Below are 26477 nucleotides of genomic sequence, written 5' to 3' on the forward strand. Positions count from 1 at the left end.
AGTAGGACGAAAATACAAGGATTAAGGTAAATGTTCTGCTTCAGTAAACAAATAAAAAACCATTTAATTATTAAATAACAAACCTTCATTTAATGATGAGAGTTATTTTGCAAGTGAGAACAAAAGTACAGAATTTTCTTGCAGAAACAAAAGAAGAATGAATAAGGGTGCAAAAATCTAATTCTACGATACCAAACTTAAAACATCATTTCTTCTAATTTCATTGTGATGCGCAAAAAAATATGCAATTTATCTGTATCAACTGCCATCAATCGCTGTAAAATACAAAACTAGAACATCAAGGTCATTTAACGACTGCAAAATAGATCATTGGTTACTCATTGGAAAAACATTGTTTGCTGTCCTTAAACAGCTAACTGAACCCAAATGTTGCATAGCAATTAAGATTATCTAAGGCAGTAACATGGTTCAGCTTCCCAAAGAACAACGACCAAACTATTTGAATTTTAATAATGACTATTAAAACTGTCTTTGGAAATGTTTTATATTCCAACATTTAATCTATTTTGACCGATGAAAATAGGTAGTGAACGAACCAAAAAGATGTGAGAAACCCAACTGTACCGGTTGCAAGCATGATTGCCAATGCCATTAAGATCGAGTAACCAAGATATAATGTAGTTGAAACAGAACCGCTGAGGCTGCGCAGATCAAACACCAAATAGTTAAGGGCGTAGAGGAACACATAAAGGCCAACTGATCCCGATGCAAAGAAGGATTTCCACCACCATTGCCAATCTTCCACACACAAATGCATATAAGTGAGTACCACAGAGACCTCTGCGCAGACTATCACAAGCAGAAGCAAGACCACAAATAGGAACCCAAAAACATAGTATACTCTGCCAAGCCAGATGCTTGACATAATGAAGAAAAGTTCAATAAACAATGTTCCGAATGGTAAGGTCCCTGCTCCAAGCACTAGGAGCCATGATGGGTATTTCTGCTTTGGGATTTCTCTTGGAATCTGATTGGTTCGGACAGGATATTGTATATGTTCTGCCCTTGTACCCAAAAAGCCTCCCAATAATGTCAAAGGTACAGAGATGCAGAACCATAGCGCCAGAAGGATGAAAAATAAAGAGATTGGAATAGCACCAGTACTCTTACTGGCCCAAAGCAAGAAGTTTAAGACCATCAGGATTCCAAAAGTGATGCCTGGGAAGAAGCATGCAACACGCCATGCAATGGATCTCCATCCATTAGAATCACCTTTGATAGTTCTCCATAGTCTCACAGCAACATATCCAGCAGCTATTCCAAGGATGAGATAGAGGATTATTATCCCAGACAGAAGCATGCCCCGTGAAGCCGGAGACATGAAACCAAAGGCTGCAAAGAGGATTGTTACAATCCCCATCCCAGTAATCTGGATCCCATCTCCAATCATGATACATAGTAACTCAGCATGAGCTGGGGTCCTAAACACATCTCCAACTACCAACTTCCAGCCAGATAATTCTTCTGCCATTTGTGCTTGGGCCTCTTTGTCTAATTCCTCGTATCTTGTTAGATCACGACGCACTGTCCTGAGGAATATAACAAACACAATTCCTGCGAGGAATAATATGACCATTAACGAGTTCAATATGGAGAACCAATGCACTCGGGAGCCATCCATCTTCAAATACGCATCCCAACGAGAAGGCCACCTGATATCACTTTTTACAAAGTTTACTTGATAGGAAAAGACGATTTGCTCGCCTTCTTGGATACATTGCTGAGGACCTTCATCACAGTCTACTGTAGGAGAAATATGGTCATACATATTAAGCTTCAAAATAGCCTCCTTATCTGCATGCCGAACACTACAAGGACTGACCTCAAAGCCAACCACCTGAAAACCTGAAGCATTTTTCCCACTCTCCACAGCAACAACGTCCAGGCCATCTCCAGTGCCCATCACACTGGTGACACCTGAGCTTTCATACTCATGAATATAGACGATGAACCTCAAATGATTGATTATGCAGTGTTGCTTTTGGGCATCATCAAAGAAACCAACAGGAAATCCTGTCCATTGGAGAGTGGTTTCTCCTGTACTAATGTATCGGATGGCAGGCAGATTATCTAGCATGATGTTCACCTGATATAGGTCATTGATTCTTTGATTTAAAACCTTGACAGTGTCTGAACTGAGCTTAGGTGTAGTGCAAACATAGATGCTTGACTGATTAACATTCATATTAAACTTATAGGGAGAATTCTCAATGCGATCTCCCATAAGAAGTTCTCCGAGATTCTCAGCACTGTGCTTCTCGCCCTCAGCTGGCTTACAGAAAGGAAGGCTATAGTAGCTGAATGGAAGTTCAGTTTCGATTGACGTGAGAGAATTTACCATAACTGAGAGTGATTCGTTCAAGGCAAACTGTCTCATATAACTCCCAGGCAAGTAAAAAGCGTTGGCATTTAAAACACAAAGTGATACAGCGATGTAAATCCATGACAATATGACTATTGAACATGATCTCACCGAAGCCATTTCAGAGCTCAAAAAGCTTTGGGGTCGTATGAAAACTTATGTCAAGAAATTTGTGCAAACTAGGAGTCTCCTCACATTCTATTACCTGCAATCCACAGTGAACATGTTGCTTAAATACAGGTTCAGAAAGATGCCAAAAATCTTCATATTTCAACAATATAGAAGTTTTTAAGAACTAGAAGCCTTTTCGCGTCATCATTACCCTAACTCCTGCAACTCACAGAGAAGGAAGTTCCATATTCAGAGAGAATTCCTAAATATCTTAAGATTAACCCACATATGTTACAACTAGCTCCGAGGTCTGAAGATCCGAATAAGCAGTTGCAAGAAAAAAAAATTAGGGCTTTTCTGAGCCTGGTATATGAACTATCTAAACAGAAAGTTACAACATTTGGATTTTTACATCTTTTCTTGGGACAGCATATATACAATGTTGGAAGAAATTTGACTTTTCAGCTTTTTTGAAACCAATGTATGTGTTTGCACGCTTTCTCTAAGCATAGCAGATGTATGATCCCAGTAAATAATCATGAAAATTTCAGCTTTTTCAGATTTTCTTGGTACAGTATAATGACCCGCATACATGATTACAAGAGATTTGTCCTTGCATAGTATAGTGAATACCATCTATGCAGATTCAATCTATAGAGTCCAAAGAAACTTGTTTTCTAGAACTATTTTTTGAAGAACCCGTGCATGATCTAAGTAGACAGTGGAACGAATTTTCCAAGCACGATCTATGTATGCGCCAAGTAGATAACTGTGTTAAACTTACGTTTCCATATTTTCTGAACACGATCTATGAGCAATCTATAGATCCAGGGAGTTTCACGTCCTTTATATGTTTTCGACACAAATATTTAGGGTTTTTATCAGATGGAGAGCATGCATAATTTTGAAGAATAACTCAGGAATTCCATCACTTCCTCTGCAATGGAATATTCTACAGATGGATTCCTTCCTTTAAAGAAAAACTACTACAATTCTACACAGTGAAAAAAATTCTCCAACAGATGGAAAAGAAGCAAAAATAACAAGAAGATAGACCGCAACATCAAATTAAAAAGTGAAACTGAAGGAAGCGAAGAGATGAACCGCATCGCATCGGATCGGATCAGATCAGTTGAAAAAAAAATGAATGCAAGAAGAGGAGTACCTGAGAACGAGGAAGATGCAAGATTTGCTCTGTTGCTCTGCTACCTGTGACTGTGACTGTGTCTCTATCTCGATCGATCGATTGCGCGCAGTTGGGTCTGATATCAAGAAGAAGAAGAAAAAAGAACACTCAATTTTTACACTTAATTTCTTTTGTTCTGTTTTTTATTTTAGAGGCCCTGCCCTGTTTTTATGTTTACTTCATTTTAAGGGCCACTATTATTATATTATTCACATATGTGTCCATTGTAAGGCCATTTCACATGCCCATCTATATGTAAAATCTATCTAGTCTCTCTACTTATCAATATGTATTCATTCTTGGTGTCCCTAGATGTCCGATTACACACTTCTTGGAACACCACGTGGAGTAGTGGTTCCACGATTTCATTTCTCCGCGTTTTTCAATTGCTTTCATGCACAATGAACAATGAACCTTGAAGTATATATACGATGACCATGTTTGGTGGCATGACACACTAGTTCGACTCTTGTACTTCCAAGGTGTTCAGTGTAGTTCGACACGCTTGAATAAATAGTTCCCTTAATATTTTCACTATACACTTATCGTTAATTTTCCAATATACTTCCCTTGGCTTTAACGTTGACTCATTCTTATTTTTTTGCCCTTCTTGGTTCTCAAGTCATTGGCTCGGTATTATTGCTTTCACTCTTTGGTAAAGTTTCAACCTCTATATTCTAATTTATCTACAAGCATCCACCTCCTTTGTGTAAGTTTGAAATGTTGACATGTCCCTTGCTAATTACATTTACACCATATCTATCATTAGGTAACGCTCTTCGATCTCAAATTTGCAGTTTTGGCAATTTTTTTTTGCAATGAATATGTTACCATAGGTACTTGCTCATAGATGATGGGCGATCCGACAAAGGTTATTAATAAATTTAATATTGGCTAGTTTATGCCTTACCATCGCCTCTTCCTCTCTATCCGGATATGCTTTAGCAGGATTTGTTGTTTTCACATTCCCGATTGAATCAATCCATTAACATTGAAAGCTCCTTAACTGGAATCGCTACATTCGAAAGCTCCTTAATTGGATGCTTCGGGGTAGGCTTATATGAGGCCATTCATCGTTGGCCGAGCAGCTTGGGGGCAACAAGACTCAAGGAGGGGGTCCTCGGAAGTCATACATACCAAGAGTTCCTTTATAATCACCGGGAGCATCCAAAATTTTGTACTTTTGGGACATTAGGAAAATTTGGAAAGTAATGGGTAAACACATACATATGTACTACATACATACATACATGGTATATTATTATTATGCTTCCATTTTCTTCTCTCTTTCTTCTTCTTCTTCTTCTTCTTCTTCTTAAACGTAACCTCCTCCTCCTCCTCCTGCCTCGCTCGCTCTGCGTCTGTCATGATGGTCGTCATGGACATGGACGCGCACATGGGCTTCGCCCATCCATCCTTCCTTTCCTTCTGCCTCACTTTGGCGTTAGGCCTCACATTGACCTTCACCTCCGATGGGGCCAGCGCTGCCATCCTCTCCAAGAGCAACATCGAGAAGTGTGACAAGAGAAGCTCCAAAGAGATGAAATGCAGACAGAAGATCGTCATCCAGCTTGCAGTGGCTGCAGGAAAGGTATAGGCCCTTCATGCTTCTCTATCATGCATGCATGCATCCTGTATCATTGTTCACACGTACTATATAGGAAAGTACTATAGTGTCTCACTCATTGGTCCTCCATGTTGACGGACTGGTGTGATCAGTCCTTCGAAATGGAATGATGACTGAGACAATCTTATTATGTATATACTACTTGTGTACAATCATCAGAATGAGGTTGCTTGACAGTTCTGATAATGTTTTGGAATAGTTACTACAAAATCCTCTCTTTTTTCCATCGAAAAGAAAAAGAGAAAAAAAAACATCTCTCGGACAACAGCTTTTTAGTTTAGAAGGTAAAACCAGATGTACTATATTGTCTTCAATGAATGGGCTTCGTTATATGTCGTCTTTATGCTTGCCAGTGCAATATACTATAGCGGCAAACATTCTCTTCCGAGGGTTTGTCATAGGTGACTATCTCATATATACATAAATCTCTTTTAGAATTGGTGGTATTGCTTTATGGTATATTGAGAAGAGCCAAGGATTGTACATTTTCTCGGCTCATTCCACCTCTTTGACTCCAGACACTATATGGTGTGAGCTCTTTCATTCCTGCCTTGGGTGATGCTTTCTCTGTCTCCTCATCGAAGGGCTGCTAAAGGAAGGTTTCCTTCACTTCTTGGAGACCCTATTTCTCTTCCCTTTGATTCACCTCTTGGATACATAGTTTGCTGGTATACCCCCCCCCCCCCCCCCCCCCCCCCCCCTCTCAGAGGTTCATTTTGAACTGCTCCATAGGTTCTCATTGGGATGCTGGAGTTGTGGGGCTTGCACATATTGTTTTTCTATAGCTATCACAGGCCATTTGGCAATGTTATTCGTACAGTTAATGTAAAGCCCCATATTTTACTAAAGAAAACATGCTCATGCACATGCATCATGTATTTTAGCCATTTGATTGTATACATTAACCAACAGTTGCTTGTATGGCTGTTAAATCAATATTATAGATTGTCAACTTCAGTGCCTTGGTGAATGAAAGCCCAAAATTAAAAAAGTCATGGCGATTGTGGTGATTCGAAACAAAATATAATTTAGCAAGATCCTGCTCAAGCATAGCAGTTTATTCGCGAGCGTGTTTAAATTTAGCAAATAAGTGAATAGGGAAATACTAATATTATTGTAGATCTGTTGCATTTTCTGAATTGTTGGTGATTGTGTTTAGAGATTTGAATACTTTTCTTGCTTTCCATCCAATGCATAAATATAACCAATATTAAAATTTCAGGATTCTGGTGAAGATGAAATCAGTGCTACCATTGATACTGTGTCGAATGGTTCTAATGTTCAGTCTCTACAAGATCCTCAAGTGATCAAACTATCAAAATCAAACGTGGGCTATGCCTATCCATTAGAATATCTCCAGGTTCTTGTCAAAATTAATTGTTTTTGATATGTGCGCGCATATTTACCTATTTTCAAAAATATTATTTGTTTTATTCACCATTTGAGAAGTTGCTAACATCTTATCACCAGAACAATTAGGATTTAGTTAGCACTAGTGAGAAAAAGTTCGTTTTAAAATGCACTTTTTGGAAACTTTTTGCATGTCATGAATTCGATTTGACATTCAAGTACAGATTCAGTGCTCCTCATCTGAAATGCATGCTTTGGCAGAACTTTAATAGACAACCATATGAGGAAGCACGACAAGTTAACAAATGCAATCCAGACGATTGTTGGGATCGGTATGTTTATAAGCCCTTTGCATGATGTAATACCTTTTCATTCTTTCAAATAGTTTTTTCAGTAGTGCTTCAATTTCTGGAAGACATGTCAAAGCTTATGTTGGTACACAAACAATAACTGTTTCAGTCATGATAGATGACGTTTGTTTATCAATATTGGGTGGCATTATGCATATCCACTTCAATGTACTTGCAGAAAGAAATACAACTCATTGAAATGATATTTTTCTTACCTTGTAACATTGTCTTGCATATTGTTATAAACACTTTGTATGAAAAATCATTTTCTTGGATTGCTTGTAATTTCTCCAGGAATCTGAGTAAAGAACAGAAGACATCAAAATGGGTAAAATTTATCCCCTTTTCTGTATTCCCCTCTTGGAGAAGGGTTTCCTTTATATTTTTGTGATATTATTTGCATATATGATGTTCATGTCTATGTTTTGTTTTTTCATTCTTCAAAAAGTTTTACGACGCACTTTGTTTGTTAATAGGGCATATGCTGTAATTGCGGTGGAAAATCAGTTCATCGTGGACTTAAAATTGATTGTGGATTCTCCAGCTTCAGTAATGAATTAATCTTTTACAGTTTTATACACCATTTTAAGTATTAATGTAGCTAGGTGAAGTAATTTTAGTATATTGGATTTAATCTTTATTTCTGAAATATGCTTATAATTCCTTATGTTTCTGCTCCATCTCTTGAACTGTAGTTAAGATAGAGATAAAATGTGTAGTCTGAAAAATGCTGTATTACTGATGAAGAGATTTTTCTTCAGCTATACCCGCCTGATTTTTTTGTTTACTTTGTCGTCTTCTCCAAAGCCTATATTCATTTGGTGGTTTTAAAAAGATTTTCTTTTTTGACACGGAAGCTGTGGAAGCATGAAATGTTTACTGTTGGTTCTTTCTCTCTTTCTTCCCTCAACTCAAATGTCTCTTCACTGCTAGAATATCTTCCACTCAAGGGGAGATTACCACTGCCACTTCGAACAAGGTTTTGGCCACCCCATAGGATGTGAATATCAATGACGCTTGGAACTGCTCTGCTAGAAATCAAGACAGAGAGAGAAGTTGTTGAAGGACAACAATGCAACCACAACATCATCAGCAAACAACTATTGCAATCTTGAATAGCTCTAACATTCCTCATGCCATAAGTGAACCAAGGGCTACATGTAGGATTTTTGGTCACAACATTTGAAAGGGGTGAACAATTTATCGTGTACATAGATGTCGATATTACCACCATTGGCATTGATAAATAAAGACCATTATCTCCCGCCATCGCAGGTGCTTCCCTCTCTTTGGAGACCTCTCCATTCGGGATCGACCTATGCAATATATCTTTTGAAGACAAACATGTATAGACAAACATGTATAGATGATGAAATTCTTTAGTCGTGTCTTATTCTATTCCTATCTACATTTTTAATTAGGTACGCTTATTTTGGTTTGTTCTCAAAGCAGAGACAATATTTTAAGATGTTATCTCTTGTTTGGTCTTATAGCCCATTTTGGCCTCTTAAAAGGCGGTAAGATATCCTTTTTCCATTCTTTACCCATCTATCTCATTCACACTGTAGTGGGTTAGGGAAGCTCATGACCTCTTTGTATCAGCTAGACATTAAGAGGTGGATATGTACATATATCTATGGAAGAATGGATTGGTCCATTGTGCCATCATGGAGAGGAAATGGGAAAAACACCATGTTTGGTATCATATTGTTTTTTTATGCAACAAGAGGGAGATATTGTTGGCTCTTCAAATGGCTCTGCTTGTTTTTCATGCAACAAGAGGGAGATACCATTGCCTCTTCGAACGGCTGCACTACACAATGTAGTGGAATACTGAAAAACCAATGGTGCTTTTGATTGCTGTTGCTAGAACTCAAGAGGCATAGTGAGAAGTTGTTGAAGAACAATAATATAACCACAATAGCTCATTGACGAAGAACCATCACAACTTTCTTCAGCTCCATCACTCCTTCTCATCAATAGTTAACACAAGTGGAAACTTGACTCGGCCACTTGAATGGGACTAAAATAGATTGGGTAATAGTAATTCATTATGTACGAAGGCCCTGAACATCTTGACAAGGACCCCATTAACCTTGACATCAAAAGATAAAGGCCATTATCATCCACACCAAAGATGCTTACCTCACTTTTGAAATCTCTCCATCTTGGATCGGCCCATTATGGAGATCTTTCAAAGGCAGAAGTTTCAGTTTGTGTAAACTCAAAATCTTAAGTGTTTAGCTAACAATACTCCTCGGTATTTATATTTAGTTATATTTATTAATTTGGGTCTGTTCTTTAAAATGAGACAATATTTTAATGTGTAATCACTTGTTCCATCTCATAGGCCATTTTGGCTTCTTAAAAAGTGCTAATCCATCTGTCTTTCTTTATTAGAGTGCTATTTAAGACTTGAAGTTTTTCATAAACCTCAAATATCTAATAAAGCCAATCATTTCACAGTTTTTTGTACTGGTTTGAATATTTTATCAAGCCGTGATTGATTTTTTAATTCATTTCGATTTATTATTGCCTTGTCATTTTAGTGAATCCTACAAAGAAAGGGTCAAGGCATTGTGTTAGATGGCATCCACAATGGTGAAATTTTACATTATACTCAGTTTGAACTTAGTATATTCCATTAAATGATTTAATGTGATACAATAAAATTGATTTAATGAGGTGCTTTGCTTTGCTAAAATGTAAAAATATAATGGGGCCATGGTTCCTATATCATTGTACGATAATCACAATCTGGTTACGTAGTTTACTCTATTTTACCATACTTTTGGTCTCATAGGTCACTTTGGCTTTTTGAGGGTCTTAATGTAAGATTTCAAATCATATCATTTGTTTCTATTATCATTAGAAGAAAGAAATATATATTACCATTAGAGTGAATCAGGAGTGATTAATCATTTTAACTCCAAGAAAGAAAGATTCTATTATAATTGTTGGTTCTAGAAAGTAAGTTTTATTGTTCTTACTAGATCTCAAAAGATATAGAGAGCTATTATGGGGGGAATCGGAATTGTGATGTCTTTTATGAAATAAAAGGGAGATCCCACAGCCTCTTCAAACAAGACTTTGGCCTGCTACATGAGTAATGGAATACAAAGATTGACATTGCTTGGGATGTTCTTACTAGAACTTGAGAAGCATAGGAAGAAAGCTATATTAATGTCCTTTAAGGCAATTTTCTGTAGCTCTATCATTTGTTCTCATGCTACAGGTCAATCAAGGGCTACACAAGTGGGATCTTGACCAAGATACTTGAAAAGTGCTGCAATAGATCAGATAATAGCAAATTTCTGTGTATGTCAGCCTTGACCATTTGGACCATGATTTTGTCACCCTGTCATCTACAGATAAAGACCATTATCACTTGGTACTAAAGGTGCTTCCCTTGCTTCGGGGACCTCTCCATCTTGGATTGGCCCATGTTGGTGATCTTCCAAATGCGGAAGTTTTTATCTTATGTGAGTTTAGAACATTCAGTTCATACCTAACAAGAATCTTTTGCAATTTATATTTAGCTATATTTAATTTGATTTGTTCTCGCAGATGAGACAATGTTTTATGATGGAATCTGTCGTTTGGTTTCATAGACCATTAAGAAATATGTATTAACATATTTCTTTCTTTCTGTATCAGCAAAGATGTGATACTAGAACTTGATAGAATTAAAGTGGTAAGGTTTAAGATCAATCAAGCACAGGTAACAAGATCAGAATTAGAATTCTTCTTGTGAGAGGAGAAAAGTTGCATATACACGAATCTATGCATGCCGAAAAATAGCATTCATATGGCCTTAGTTCTCCATACATGAGAGTACTTGTGCAAAACTTTCTTGTGGATATGGAGCCATTGTGCCATCCAAGCTTAGAATGTATAGTGCATCTGAACTTAGAGTGTTTAAGTTTTAATTTTTCTAAGCTGAGGCTATTTTAAGGTCATATCTAGTGACAATATTTGGTACCTTAGGTAGTTTTAGTAATTTAAATGCGTTAATTTTGGTTAGTTCTAGAAGACGAGACAACGTTTTAAAGATGCAATTCTTGTTCGGTCTCACAAACCATTTTATCCTTTCAAAGAAAATATTAATGGAGGAGAGATATTCATATGATCACCTCGTTGTTTGATAGGTTTCCAACATTCATGATTGGTTGGGCCACAATGAAGTTTCATATCTACGTTGACATCTCCATTGGTGCTGGAAATTCTATGGTATGGAAATTTGGGTACCATGATTTTCAAAGTTTACTATGGAAATACTTATTATATGCATTTTAAATGGAAAGAATGAAACAAATTCTTCAATGAAAAATTTGTGCCTCCTTTCTGCAAGTAAAATGATAAATTATATTGTGTGATAATGGAAGTGTTAGATATAGTCAATGATCACCCCAAGTTGTCAGTCTATCCCCACATGTATACTTAGAGTGAAGATTTTGTGACAGCACCACAAATGAAGAGTAGCTATAGTGCAACCAGACTATATGGGTCGATGAGTTGTCAATGTGGGAAATTGTAGATGAGTTGGACAGAATCTATGTAGGAAAGAGGGAACTGGGGTAATGGGATTGACTAGTCTGGTTGACGTAAAGAATAATCTGGCAGGTTAAGATGTACTTTATCTTGAAGTATGTATTGGTGAATTTAAGATTAGTACTATCTAGCACTAGCTTATATCCATGGAGCTCGATCATATTAAATGACAAGTTAGTTGTTAGAAAAGGAGTATCCCACTATTATCAAGTGAGTTTCACATTTAATATGACAATAAGACCAAACACAGAATATAAATATCCACTCTCTTTCTCTTACACAACTGTTGTGACTATTATCCGTGTCAACTAACTCTGTAGTCAACTAGCCCAGATCCCATCTAAGCTCTAAGGTCTGAATGCACAGGAGGACTACTATTGCGAGCTACTCTCATATATAATAGAAAGTTTGTATTGACTCATATACATCTCTATATGCCTATCTAGTTGATTCTGAATATTTGTAACAGAAAGTCCAAATGTTGTACTGGCAATGTCTTTGAGAAAGTTTACATTCCTGTTGCACCCTAAAGAAGTCTCAGTAAATAAGTTAATGACAAATATGTCTATCTTCAACCAGATGGGAAATATTACATTGTGTGATGTTGAAAGTCCCAACATGGCATAGGCAATGTCTTTTTGAAAGTTTGCTTAGCTTTCAGGGTACACATGGTTGCGCTCTAAAGAAGTTTCAGTTTAAGACAAATATCCTAAATGATGCAGAGATAATCATGCTCATGACTAGTGCTATACTTGTGCTGTCTGATGTTGTAATTTGTTATGATAGATTGTGATGCTCGTGGATAACAACATTGGGGGGGGTGTGGTTGCAAGATTTTTGTCCAGATGGTTTCTATGGGAGCGTTCTATTATAAGATGCCAGATAAAGAGGACACAGATTTATGAGCAAGACATATTGGTGGCAATTGATGTGCTTAGCATGGGCGTTGCATTTTAGACTGATAATTCTTTTCTCACTTGGATGAATTTTGTGAGAAGCACCTGCTATAGTGGCCTTTTTTTCTCTCATGTCGAATTGTGCACATTGGGGAAGGCCTAAACCCTGTGATCAGGGAAATTCAGCTCCATTACTCATTCCTCATACTTCAATACTCCCATGGGGAGTAAGAGGGATAGAATTACTCTCATCCTGTTCCAACCTTGCGAAGTAAGCTCATGGGCTTTTATCCTACCTCATGCTGAGATAGATTTCCATTAGTTAGATTATGAAATTTCCTGTTTCCAGGCTTGAAATGGTGAGTGTAAGACAGTGCCAAAATAGCAGTAACCCTTTTGAAAAGGAGGTGATGCAGGCACACCTTCTATCCTAGTTACCTTCAAGCCTGATTGTTTGCTCGTGAAATTAATATGAACGTTTCCCAGATAACTGGAAGAAGGAAACATCATGTCTGCATGAAAGCTTTTGAAAAGTAGAAAATGAGCAGCTCAGCCAGATTAATGTACTGCAACAGCTCTTTCTGTTTGCTGTCTTTTGTTGTTGGTATGCTTTCTTATATTTAAGGTAAAGGCTACTTGGCATTCCAGTCTCATTGTGTGCTCTGGTGGTTTATGGGAGTTGCAACTGGGTTCTAATTTTATTGTGTATTTAGAATATATTGTTTTTAATTCATGTTTGGGTGTTTTGTTGTTTGTGTCTAGACAAGGCTGGATTTGAGTCCAAACAATCTAATAAATGCCAATAAGGATCGGACAGTTATTGCAAGACTTGAAGGAGATTTGGTGTCTTATAAGCAACCTCCCACATTCGGTGGTGTATATTTGTCACATCCTGCATTTCCGGTAATAATAGTCAATTCAACAATGCTATTTAATCAATAAAAAGTGCAATTTGAATGCATTTCAAAATTATGCAGACCTTCTTGACCATTAGTATGAAATCTTACCATCTGCATGTACATCAAACAGCAACATGTTTTCTCAACTTAAATTTTTGTAAAGGCATTATTACAAATATCATGTTACTAAAAACTATTTGGGTTTGCAGAAGGGTATCAATGCATCAGAATGGCTAATCATTGACCGCCATAAGTATTCAGAGTCAGGTGCAGTTTGTGATCTAATAGGCACATCATATAGAGCTTTTGTTACAGTCAACTCACCTTGTACAAGGAGAGTGGGATATTGTTTATCATATCAATTGGGTGATTTTATCAAGGTAATTTAGTGTAAAAGAAATGAATCATGCATTATTAATAGGTTTTTTCTGTAGCCAGATATATCAAAACAACGAGGTAAATGTTTTCTTGTGATTACAGGCTGACTTTGATCGAATGGTTAAGGGACTTCAACCAATTTATTCAGTAGCACGCTATGGAGCAGTTCATCATAGTAAAGATGTATGTACACTTTTACTATGCAAACTGATCAGACTTTGTCTATCATATTACTTGATGGGAGTCTGGAAGAATAAACTAATGATGTCTAACGGCTGTTGAGAAAATGGGCGATCCTTCTGTCTGCCTTGCATTTCTTGCAACTCGAAAAATCTAGTATGCAATGCCTATACCCTCATGTAGTGCCCCTCCTCTCTCCCCGTATCAGCCCTCATCACGCAATTCTAAACAAAACTACATGTCCTACACCATAATGTACAAAATCCCTCCACCTGATCCGTTGTCACTTCCAGATAGAGACTATTCTCTCGTTGGCAGACTCGGGTAGATCACAAGCCCAACAAAAATCATATAATGTTTTTCAGTTGGTTCCATATGACATATCTACTCTTAGCACAATCATGGTGAGCTCCACTATTGCCAACTTGAATAGCACAATCATGGAGGAAAAGGTAAGTGCATAAGCTGAAAGTGGAAACAAATGAGCGCTTGGGGAAGCAGGTTTTAGAACAAACCACGCCTTGGTGGATCATTTGGTTACATTAAGACTAATTATGGAAGAACGTCGGCTACAAGGAGGACTTGGGTTACTTGTGTAATTCTGGTTGCACTTAAGATACTAACTGCTGTACCCGAAGCTATTCCGCTAATTTTAAAAAAGCTTATGATATATTATCACGAAGTGAGCTTTGGAATAGAATGCTAGAAATTGGCATGTCATTAGAGCATCTAGTTTCTATTGCACGGTTACATGAGCAGATGCCAACTAAACACTGAGAATGTGTTCTCATAATGCTTTCAAGTAACATGGGGTTTAAGAAAGAATGTCCACTATCACCTACACTATTTGGTTTATGAATTGATAAATTTGAAGAAGTGGTGAGCAAGTTGCCAAAAAGAAAGAAAGAAAGAAAGAAATATCAACATCTATTAAGAGGCCAAAATGGACTATAAAACCAAACAAGAGATTATATTTTAAGTGTTGTCTTGTCTTTGAGAACAACAAAGCAAAATAAAATAAATATTACTCCGTAAATATAGAAGTAAATAACATAAAAAGAGACGATGGAAACTGGATTTCGGCACATGTGCGATTCTCAAGTTAGATGTATTGTAACTTTTGTCTTCGAAAGATCTCTAGCATAGGTCGATCCAGAATGGAAAGGTCTCAGAAGCAAGGGAAACACCTGTGATGGCGGGAGATAATGACTTTTATTTGTCGATGACCAGAGAAGAAGGATTAGATACTCCAAAATTGATGCAACAATTTATCTTATTGGTTTTATATGTGGATGGCGTGGTTATCTTTTCATATGATTTTGATGGTATGCAATGTTTACTTGGAGCATTAGAAGCATTCTGAAAAGTAATGGACTAACTTTCAATGTGGATAAAACAAAAATGATGGTGTGTGAACCATCTCATTCCATGAAATTAGACCAAGGAAGAAGTGGAAAGAAGCTAAAAGGACAAAATTAGAATATTACATTGCAAAACATCAACCTTGAATGCTGGGTTCAATAAGGAAGGAAGGCCTATTGATTGTATTCAACCTTATCTCATGTTTTGTCAAATATAAAGGCATGTAAGGTATGAGAGGAAGGGCCAGTAGACAATGATTTTTACATGGTTCGCATATAATGCAATTTGTGTAAGCTATGATGACATATCAAGAGGGTTGATGACTTGAGTATCACACTAAAGAGAACACCTAGAAGGTTGAGCTTATATGTGTACGACTTATTCACACATGGAAACTTTGTGCCACAAAGTATGAATATCTTTTCTTAGGAAGGAGACACAGATCAAGAAAACTTTTGTACATTTGTCCCATGGGTCAATATTGGTCTCTTTATGGACGCTAAAAAATGATCTAATCTAATCTAGATCTATATATCTTTTCCCCCTTGCCCTCAAGGTCTATCTATCCAAATGCTTTAGTCACTCGTTGGTAAATGTTTACAAAACTAAAACGATGGCGGTTAACACTATTAAAGCATGGATAAGAAGATCAGAAGTGGAATTCTTGTTGGGAGAGGTAAATGTAGCATACACATGATCTACGCATACTAAGAAGCAATATTCACACGGCCTTAGTTTTCCCTATGGGAGGTTGCTTGTGCTTGACATTCTCGTGGATATGCAGCATTAATTCTCTTGAAAGACAATGTGCAATATACAAGTCCCAAACAACAAATGAAACTGTGGTTTGATACACTTTTGTCACCTACTGTTCTCAATGGGGTAGAAATATGGAAAGATTTCGAGAGAACCGATGATTGCCTGCATGATAATGCAATGAATGTAATCTCTCGTTAGGTCTCATAGGCGACGATAGCCTCTTAAAAGATGCCATTGTATCTCTCGTTCTTTCTTCATTAAGGCTATTCTAATCTATTAGCTAATCTCCTCACGGTAATCTCTATTTTTTGTTTCTTGCGTTAAATTTTCTCCCTAACCTCAAGGCTATTCTCTATGCTGCACTAGTGTTTCCCAGTAATGTCTTTACCCTAATGGTTGCATTGATCTTTCTATTATGTTCAAGGCTTTTGTCTGGTTGCATTGGATGTAGATTAATCTTTGTCCTATCGTTCTTTGTAAGGCTATTCTAATCTATGCAGTAATCTCATTGCATTAATCTAAATATAATGGACTTTGAGTTGACAACTTATGAAGATGAGGCTTTAGAGACACATGTAGAAGAGGTGGATATATGGAAGATAATGAGACGATACAGAAGAAGGAAAGAAAGGGATGGGGCCACCCTGAGTTGTGCTTGAAGGATACATCATATGCCAAAAATGAATGTACTGTCAGATGGAATGAGGAGAAATGCTATGTATTATGAGAATTGACTAGTGAAGGGATTAATCAAATAATATCAGATATAGAAAAGTTTTTGAAAGCTGAAATGAACTACACAGCGAATGGGAGGGGTAAATCAGAAACGATAACTATATGCTTTTTTACGAAGGAATTTATTACAAGTTCTAAGAAATGAAATCGGAAAGCCTTGAAATGCAATCTATTATAGAAGTTGAAGATGATATTGCAGAAATAAAATCAAGGGAGGTCTAATCATTCTTTCTTGGTGAGCCAAACCATTAAAATAGATAAATGGAAAAAAAGCTTCTCATCGGTAAAAAATAGGGTAAAGAAGGAAATGCAAACACTGGCAAAAGGTAGCTAAACATTATCAGAAAGAAATAAAAGAAAATGTGCCTTTGATAAAGATACTCAAGAAGCCAAAAGAGCACCTATAGAAGTTGGAAGTGACAAATATGACATTAAAAGAAGCTAAAAACAATGCTGTGCATTGGAAGTTGTTGGGTGAATTGAATAAGAAGCCCACAAGATGTCAGGAATCTCAGAACAAGGATCAGGGCATCAGAGGTTCCAATATCTTTGACATGGCGAGTGGGAAGAAGAGTCTCGACCTAACAGACTTTATTTATGCTCTTCATGAATATGGAAAGAAAAACATTTTCCTATCCAAGCGAAGAGCTCTCAAAGTTGACAATATATATGATGGGCGGGAAAGTAGCACACTGCCACTGCATGGAAACATGCCATGAGTGTGTGATGCAAGAAAAGATGAAGGGGCTGTCTATAGAAATGGTATGGTTATAATTACAGAGAAGAAGACCACATAAAAATGTATGGCCTATGAGGCATTATGCATGACTAAATGGAATTGTAATGACTCTTTCATTATAGATGGTAGGTAATTTGAAGATACCCTCAAGAATGCATACAGTTTTATGTATACAGAGATCCATCAATATGTCGGTAGTACACTCCTCAAGTGGAATATAGATGGGATTCAATGTTGTGTTCATATTAATGCACAAGGAAACACCAGAGGCTTGAGTGAAATTGCTCTATTGTACAAATAGGAACCAAGAAAGATCTGTTAATGTCAAAATGGCCAAAATGTCCTATAAAACCAAGATTACATCTTAAAATGTTGTCTGGTCTTTGGGAGAAGTTGTTTAAGGACATCAACACACGCACTATAGGTCACCAAAAAAGAACCATTCCAAACTTCATATTGATGTGAAAATGAAGGGCTACAGAAGTAGATAGTTGACCACAACATTTCAAAGTCGTCACATTTGGCAACTACAGTTTGTTGTGCATGTAGATTATGATTCAACATTGTAAATAAATTTATAAGTGTGCCATTTTGCTGCTGCTATGTCCATTATACAGAATGTATGTGATTATCTAGATAGTGGTACTCTTAAGTGATTGTGAACTATCCATATTATCTGTCCTAACAAATTGTTTTCTGTCATGTCATAGGTTAGGCTAAAAACTTTGAGGTTCTTTTAATACCTTTTAATTCAACTCAAAATTCAATTGTTGTGCTCGAACTTAGTGCTGACAATGTTGAGTTTGTAGTGAACAGGTATCATATTATAGCGCTGACAACTCAATCTCTGAAAATTTCCTTTTATTTATTTATTTTCTGTCTATCGTCATTTTTATGGCTGTTTGCGGATCATTGTCAAAGAATTAAAGAGATTGAATGCTACACCTTCACTATAAATAGATACTTTGTATATTTCATGCATCTGAAATAAATTCAATAGAGTTTTTTCTCTTTTGTAAGCATACATAAGATTCGTTTCATTGATACAGATAAGATTTTCAGTCATTAATGTTGGGTGTATAGGAGTCCTGGCAAAATACTTTCAGTGAAAACATCAAAATTTGAGGCCCTTTCAAGTGATGGATTCTCTGAGGTGACTGTTGTCAACACTGGAGAACTAGTATCAGCCTTTACCCTTGGAGTAAGTACAATTAATTTCTATAATGCTATAACCAGAAAATATCATCACAAGTTAATCACGATCTTATGTGAACATACATAATGACAAAATCTCATTTATGTGAAAAGCTAGTAGAAATATGCAAATCTGAAAGCAGATGTATGCTCGTGCTGTGAGATGAGGCATATGCAAGTTTAGCTCTGAAGGTTGGATCCACAAAGAAATTGTTGACTAGGTCATAGGCTCATCCACACTACATAGGATGGCTGGAGAAAGATGTAGCAATAGCTTTAATTTTACCCTTAACACTATGGCCAAAGTATTTCAAGAGAAAATCCACAATACATAGGAGTGAGTATATTTTCACTTGGATGTGATCTCTCCTGCAGGAGATGAGATTCTGTGGATGCTATGAGATACCCAAAATCATTTCAGTGGTAGTGGGCCCCTATGGAGGAACAGCCTGAATTCCTATCCTGGCATAGTTCGCTTCTATGCAACTGCCAATTTCTTACATCAGAAGTGAATGTAAGCCTCAGTTCACAAAATGGAAGTGAGAATAGATTTCGACTTGAATGCTTTCACCAAACTGAAGTATGGTCAAGATATTGACAGTCACATAGATTTCGACTTGAATGCTTTCACAAATCTGAAGTGGATTCAAGATATTGACAGTCACATAGAAGCTAATTATTCCCCAAAGTAGGATAGAGAATAGATATTGGCTTCGCGTGAAGGAGATGAAGAATTTTGTGGATGCTGTGAAACACCTCAAGTAGTTGCAGTTTTAGTGGGCCTCTGAGGAACCACATTAATTCCTTGGGGAATAGTCAGCTTATCAAATATGGAAGAAAGTCGCAAAATAATGCTCTTTATGAATGGGAGTCAGGAAAAGTGGGTTTAACTTAGCATGCCAAAACCAAGGCGCTCATGTTCCAAAGAACACAGAAGTTAAAAAGTCCAAGTTTTTGAGATGGGGTAACAAATCAAAATAGAGTAACCCATCAGGGGTCAATGAACGATCCTTTTGCCTCTACAAGGTAGGTCATCGGATCTTAAGTTTGTGTTACCATCTTTGGGCTCAGAAGGTGCCTTTAATATCTCCTGGAAAATGTCCCATGAAATAGATGCAGGAGGCATGATAAGATATGAAACCAAAATTCATTTTAATATACCGAGTTTGTGTATGTTAATGCTGCTATATACCAGTTTGCATATGTTAATGGTGAATATCATAATTCTAGACGTGCTTTTTTGCCATCTTACACTACCACAAGTTAGGATATATTGAAAAGCTACCTGTTATGTTAATAGATTCTAATTATTTTATGTTCTGTTGTTTCTTTTTAGCTTGATTGTCCAATGGGAATACAATCCTCTCCGGTAATTCTACTTAAACCATTTCTCGCAAATAATATATCCCTGACATGTGTATTATAATTACTCAAAAATAAATCTCTAATGATTAGGTGGTGTCTGAACTGTTGGAATAGATAGTATAGGTCCTAAGCTTAAGGCAAAAATGCTAAGATTAAGAAGAGATACCAAAAACGGATCCAAATACACAAGTCTTAACTGTGTATGAAGTTGTATGTTTTATTAAATATTAAGGATTGTGTGCGAGTACATTTCTTCTATTGTACATTTCTTTAAGCATACCTGTCCATGCAACAAGAGAGACCTAAGTATATATCTTAGGGTTATTAGCCATAAGTGTTAGTAAATATATATCTTTTCTCTTATTGACTCCCTCAGTTATAGCCCCAATATAAAGGAGCTATATTTTGATGCTAGATTTTTGTAGGCCATTGGGAAGCCCACAGCTATACTGAGAATGATTTGGACAGAAACGTGAGATATTTCCAGAAAAAGGCTACTTCAACCATTTTTCCAGAAAAAGAATCCTGTTTTTACCTCAATGAGATGACTGTTTAAAGCCCTGATAATATCCATCTCACACTTTTGTATGTATCTGATGTATATGAACCATTTGTCCGTTATGCATGTCGTTAGAGGATTTGGAATGTCGCTGATTATGATAACGATTTATATACTGTAAGCCATGGGAACCACATAAAATTGCCAGATATGGCATGGAAGCAATACCAATGATATCTCGGATATATAAACTTCTATAGAATGTAAATGAGGACTATGTAGACATTTATACCTGCAGTTGAAACTTGCTTCATCTAAATAGTGAGTACAGAAAGGTGACACTGAATTGTTGATATGAAAAGATGGATTAATGCTTTCATCATTGGATATGCAATATTTCATTCCCACATCTGCCATTAGACCTAGGTAGAAGATAGTGCCTTACCTACATATGCCTGCAGATAATTTAACTGTTGAACTACAGTATGAATGTACACATGTTTTTTGATAGGAAATAAGAAGCTTGCCTCATTACATTAACTGAAAATTCAGATATGAATGGTCGTCTATCAACCAGTTGAGCTTAAATACAATAAATCTCCTAGGAGATTTTACTCTTCAATGGTCATCTATGCTGTACAATATCTCTGAATGGATACCTTTGTTTAGATGAAACTTTGATATTCCATTGTTCAGGAAATTAACATAGAAATCCACTGTCATATTAGTAGGATACTTATACACATTGATCAAACTATGGCTAGAAATTGAAGACACCATGCCAGTTATAGGCTCAGCCAGATGAGAGACTTCCTTTAAATACATACTACCAGACGGCAATCCTGTTGACATGCAACCGATAATTCTTTTTCAGCCAAGAGCACTAACACTGGATAGCACCATTCCTTTGTTTTGCAAATGATTTTGCTGCTATGTAGATCATGACCGCAATTTGATGATGGCATCAACATCAAATCTGTTATGTTCTGACTTGACATTGGATGACACTTCTGACTCAACAAAGTATATCTTGTATTGCCCTTTGTCATGGAAGATTTTGGTGGAACAATCCCAACCACATTTATAAACAATTTTATAAGCCCCAACTCCAAGTGTAAATACCTTCTTTACTCTTTGGATAGACGAGTGGGTAGATGTTTAAAATCAATACCTGTGAGAAGACACTCAAAAAGAAAAATATATTAAATGGCCTCTGAGATCGAATGAGATATTACATTTTAAATGGTGTCTAATCCTTGAGAAATAAATATAACACAAAGTAAGGTACTAAAAAGTCTCATTAACTGAATTTAGATAGATTGAAACTTCTACCTTCGAAATATCTCCAAAGGGACGGCAGCATCCCTGATGTCTGGTGATAAACATCTTGGTTGATTGATATAAGTCTGAACAAGAGATTGGATCTCCATTTTTTTCTAATATTAGAGAACAAACCAAAGTAAACAGACTAGATATAGGCTGTCACAAACAAAGCCATTGAGAGAGACATTACTAGATATAAGGAGTAATAAACCCTATTGAGCCTTTAATATAGTACCAGATGTAGATTGCTTTATCCAATGCTTATGGTTAAGATATCAGTGAACTGAAGGCATCATTGAATAAAATAATCTTTATATTCAACATGGTTGGCATGTGGTAGAGAAATTCCATAGAAAGCAGACTTAAAAGTAATTGTAAACTGTTAATGAGAAATGACATCTTCCAAACTTGTACATTATTTTTTTCTTTCTCTCTTTCAAACGTTTTACAATCAAATATATTAGAATTGATCTAATACTCTTTTTAGGCTAAGTCAGTGAGTTTACGTCCAAATGAGCCCAAAACAGAACACTTCCAATTGAGTTCTGAACAGTCATCATCTCAAAATTTCAATTGTACCGGTGATTTTCTTTCTTGCTCTGTTCAATTAAGTCCTATAAGGTTGCATAAGTAACTTCTACAACCCTGTAGTAAGCATTCAATTTTTTCTGATGAATAAAAATATTCCTTTTTAAGTTAATGGTCATCTTGCCATTAATACATAATACAGTTTCCTTGCAACACTTAAGATGTAACGATTGGTTAATCGTCCTTTGGGTCCTTACTATTTCTTGCAAGATGGATTCTTATGTTTATAGTGGATCTTTATGGTAAAAAACCTTAGGGTTTTGTTGTAAACATGGGTTTTTTTCTTAACCATAGACAAATTCATCTTTCTACTGTAAGAAAACTAAAATTAAAAAAATGGTTATTTCAATGCTGTATCATAATTTATGTGTTAAACCAAACTTTTATGTCAATGTGTGTTGGTTCTATCTGTTCAAAAGCAGTCCGATTGAGAGACTCAGAAGCTGAGATTGTTGATGCATTAGATGCATTTATATCAGTAACAGCAACAAAATTTACTAACACATCTAAGGTAATCAATCAACATCATAGATGGATTTATATTTACTCTTGTTAATTTCCATTTTTTCTTTAATTCTTTGTTTGCAAACGTGGTTTCTGTATCATAGATTCTAAACATAAAATATAATACTCCATTGTATTTCTTTCAATATGGCTGATAGCTTTTCCCTGAGAATCATGTTCTTTTACATGTAAATTGATTAGATGAAATCCAAAGGTGTCTCCAAACAACTTAGCACAGTGCGCAATGGAGGGGGAATCTTAGGATTCTTGGGAGATTCAATTGGTGGAGTGTTGGGCTTCACAAAGACAGTTGCATTTAATTTAACAGGTGCAGTCGCAGGACTCGGTATTAAAGCAGTGTATGCAATTTTTGGACCTACTATCGGAGGAATCTTCGAAAGCCTTGTCACAGTAACATCAGCTATACTTCGTTGGATCATCAATGGCTTTAGTTTTACGACTATTTTTGGCCGGAAAAAATGCCAGTAAGTATAAGGAGCAAAGAATTTGTAAATCATTTCCTAATTGCTAACTTTTCACTCGTTTAGTATGTGCACTGCGCCCAACTATATAATCATAAATTTTCATAAAAAACTATATGTGCATGTAAGTATTATTTTATACTTTAATAGTAAGTCAAAAAACTTTCAATATTTAAAGACGACCAAAATGACCTAGGAGACCAAAAGTTAGATCCATGTGAATCTTATGGAAGAAAGAAAGAGATATATTAATGTGTTTTAAGAGGCAAAAATGGCTTATAAGACCAAATGGCTTGTAAAATGTTCATTTATGACAACAAACCAATCTAAATATTATTAGATTAGTAGAACTATGTGAGATACCAGATGTACTCCTTGGCTCAGCACTTCACAATGGAATAAAAATTCAGACCTCAGGATATCTCTAGCACAGGCTGATATAATGTATAGAGGTAATGGAAACATGGAACCATAATGTATAACAAGGTTGTCAGAGCATGGCCATGGTTCAGATCAACATGGCCTATGTGCACAGGAAATTGCTCTTGTCTGGTCTATTTTAACCCTTATCAAATGAGTAGCACTTGTTTCTCTCAAGTATGACAGGTGATGGTGGTAAAGAAGGTTTTGATTGTTCTTTGCTAGTAATTTCATGGTTGTATAGTTGTCATTCATGTTCCGTTGCCTCGTTGAGTGAACTAAAGCATTAGTACAATGGCAAACATCATGGTCCTCTGGTTCTATATCCCAATGGCAGATATCTTCCTCTGTAGATTTGCTTACATACAATCCTTTCTCAGTCGTAACTGACGTGTAGGGGTGTTGAGTTTCCTTATTGCGCTATGGAGCACACTACTATGAGTATGAATGGTTGATTGTAGCCTTTGATTTCTACTAATTGTAACAATTTACATATAATCTTTAACATTTAGAATTTTTAAATGTCAATTCTCATATTTGCATATACTCCAAATGTAGATGTGAAAGTCAGTTTGATGTTGGATGTCTGATTTCAAACTATTGCTTCTCGAGCTTGCTGGTTTTAATTGGCATCCTACTGCTAGCAGTGGGAGGTAACTTCTTTTCAAGTATTTCTATAATTGTTTATATTGACATTTTTCACTGAACAATGAGAAGTCAAATGACATTCTTATTCCTATTTGTAGTTTTAATGGGGCTTTATTTCTGCTATAAAACGGGGTGGCTTGGTAAAGTGGCAAACTGCATGGGAAGCTGTTGTCGAACTCAAACATCAGAGGATGAATATGGAGATGTAGAACATGAGAATGAAGAAGCCAGTGACAATGTACCTGAGCCAAAACCCAAATCCAAATCCAAATCTAAATCCAAATCCAAATCCAAATCCAAATCAGAATCAGAATCAGAATCAGAAACACAGGCACAATCAAATACAGAAGCTAAACACAATGAAGAAACAAATTATATTATGCCAGTACAAATGGTTGTCTTGGCTCAAATCCCTCAAACACCTTACCAATATGCCCAAGCGGCTGAATCACCTTATCAATATGCTCAAACACCTGATCCATCATATGATTATACGCAAACACCGTATTCATCTTATGGATATGGTTATTAATATGATCATGTCCGTGCTAGTGATCACCAATCCACCTTTTTATTACGCTGAAAACATCTTAAAGTTGAAAGAGCAGTGTATCGTATACAAGTGTACCCTAAACCCACTGAAAACTAATGTTATCAAGTTGCTAAGAGGCCATGATGAACCATTATGTTTCAAGGTGTAAAACATGTGGAATATAGTCATTATAATATTGCAACCAAGAAACCAAAATGCATCCGTCTCTGAAGCTGTTCTGAACATCCAGTGCAAAGATCAGAAGAGAAGCACGTAGGTCTACGGGGGAATAGCCATTCCCATTACAAGCATAAAAGACGATTTCAAAGCCAAGCTGTTATGGTGATAGGCAACATCCATCAGCACCTCTGGAATAGATGTATTAATCTACTGGTTAGCCTCAACCGTGAGAGAAGATTGAACTACGGAGAGATTGGGATCTCTCATTACAAGTTGGAACCTTCGGAAGAGAGTTGACGGTAGCCCTTGACAAGATTCTAGAGTGATTGGGTTTTGGTCAACTATCAAGGGGCTATGTTATATCCTATTTTGTTGCCCATATAGTGATATTATCTGTAGGTAAAAACATCTGTTGTATATAAGGGGAAGTGCAGAAGTTAGAAATGTAGTTTCCGCTTCTCCCCACCAAAAAAGTTAAGAATTAATTGAACATGATATTTTTTAGTACAGATGTAGTCATGGAACTACTCAAAAGAAGCAATGTTCAAAGTGTAGTTGTAAAAGATGTTTCATGTAATTTAGATGTAGTATGAAGTCTTGTTTGCATTTGTAGTGGTAATAAATACAAATATCCATTTCCTTTGTTTGGATGTTCTTTGCTGCGATGTCATGATTCTCATTCTTTATCATCCTCATGGTACCAATGCTATTTTGCAATGTTTGATGAATCCATTTTGACCCTTGTGGTGATGGACTCTTGTGGAGGAAGGGGATATTCTATAGCTTTAGGAATACTAATATGAATAAACCAATATGGAAAACAATTAACTTGCGGTTATGAGGGTCTGATCGGCCAATCTTTCTCAGTGAAATGTTGCTCCACAGCACCACCTCATGGTGCAAGCACATAAACAACAAATAGGATGAAACGTAATAGGAGCTTATTAGGTTTCTGTCCACAACTGTAGTACAATCCAAGGAGGTTTAGAATCACTCAAAAGTTTCAAACTGTAATGAAGACCATTTGTGGAGCTGCAATAAAGAATCTAACAATCTGATAAATGTTAGGGGAGGTAGTCATTTGATCAACAAGGGCTTGTATTGTACTAATCTTATGGAAGTAAACTGAGGGAGTAATTATATTTGCATTGTAACACCAATGCTCTAATATACCATAGTGTTATAGGCAACATAGAGGGTTGCAATTCATGTCAATCATGGAAGTTACATGTCACC

The 26477-nt window shown here is 36.4% G+C and overlaps 1 protein-coding gene and 1 pseudogene across 2 annotated transcripts; one reads left to right on the plus strand and one right to left on the minus strand.

Moving 5' to 3' along the window:
• Window positions 1-236: 236 nt before the first annotated feature.
• LOC147870190 (transmembrane 9 superfamily member 12 pseudogene) lies at window positions 237-2588 on the minus strand (annotated as a pseudogene).
• A 2376-nt stretch (window positions 2589-4964) lies between these two features.
• LOC147870191 (protein HAPLESS 2-like) lies at window positions 4965-25885 on the plus strand. 2 transcript variants are annotated; one of them, XM_087337759.1, is made up of 18 exons: window positions 4965-5271; window positions 6530-6667; window positions 6919-6989; window positions 7302-7335; window positions 7484-7556; window positions 9557-9608; window positions 11156-11237; window positions 13217-13357; window positions 13563-13733; window positions 13834-13914; window positions 18222-18322; window positions 18590-18707; window positions 20037-20069; window positions 22375-22468; window positions 22898-22986; window positions 23181-23464; window positions 24440-24534; window positions 24628-25885. In XM_087337759.1, the coding sequence occupies exons 1-18, from the start codon at window positions 5047-5049 to the stop codon at window positions 25059-25061; spliced, it is 2316 nt and encodes a 771-aa protein (XP_087193885.1). In that variant the 5' UTR covers window positions 4965-5046; the 3' UTR covers window positions 25062-25885. The 2 variants fall into 2 exon arrangements, with proteins under 2 accessions (XP_087193885.1, XP_087193886.1); XM_087337760.1 differs by lacking the exons at window positions 7302-7335; window positions 9557-9608; window positions 11156-11237 and having other exon boundaries at window positions 4966-5271.
• Window positions 25886-26477: the final 592 nt, after the last annotated feature.

This window comes from Azolla caroliniana, unplaced genomic scaffold, assembly GCF_043228905.1.
Source record: "Azolla caroliniana isolate FFs.n. ecotype wild unplaced genomic scaffold, voAzoCaro1.0.p SCAF_1, whole genome shotgun sequence".
Classification (NCBI taxonomy): Eukaryota; Viridiplantae; Streptophyta; class Polypodiopsida; order Salviniales; family Salviniaceae; genus Azolla; species Azolla caroliniana.

What these genes read in the sequence shown, in the direction of transcription:
- LOC147870191 (XM_087337759.1), top strand. Translation starts at nt 5,047, where the DNA reads ATGATGGTCGTCATGGACATGGACGCGCACATGGGCTTCGCCCATCCA. An exon ending in TGTCACATCCTGCATTTCCG is followed by an intron (nt 13,358 to 13,562) that starts GTAATAATAGTC and finishes TTGGGTTTGCAG; the next exon opens with AAGGGTATCAATGCATCAGA. An exon ending in TCAAAATTTCAATTGTACCG is followed by an intron (nt 22,469 to 22,897) that starts GTGATTTTCTTT and finishes GTTCAAAAGCAG; the next exon opens with TCCGATTGAGAGACTCAGAA.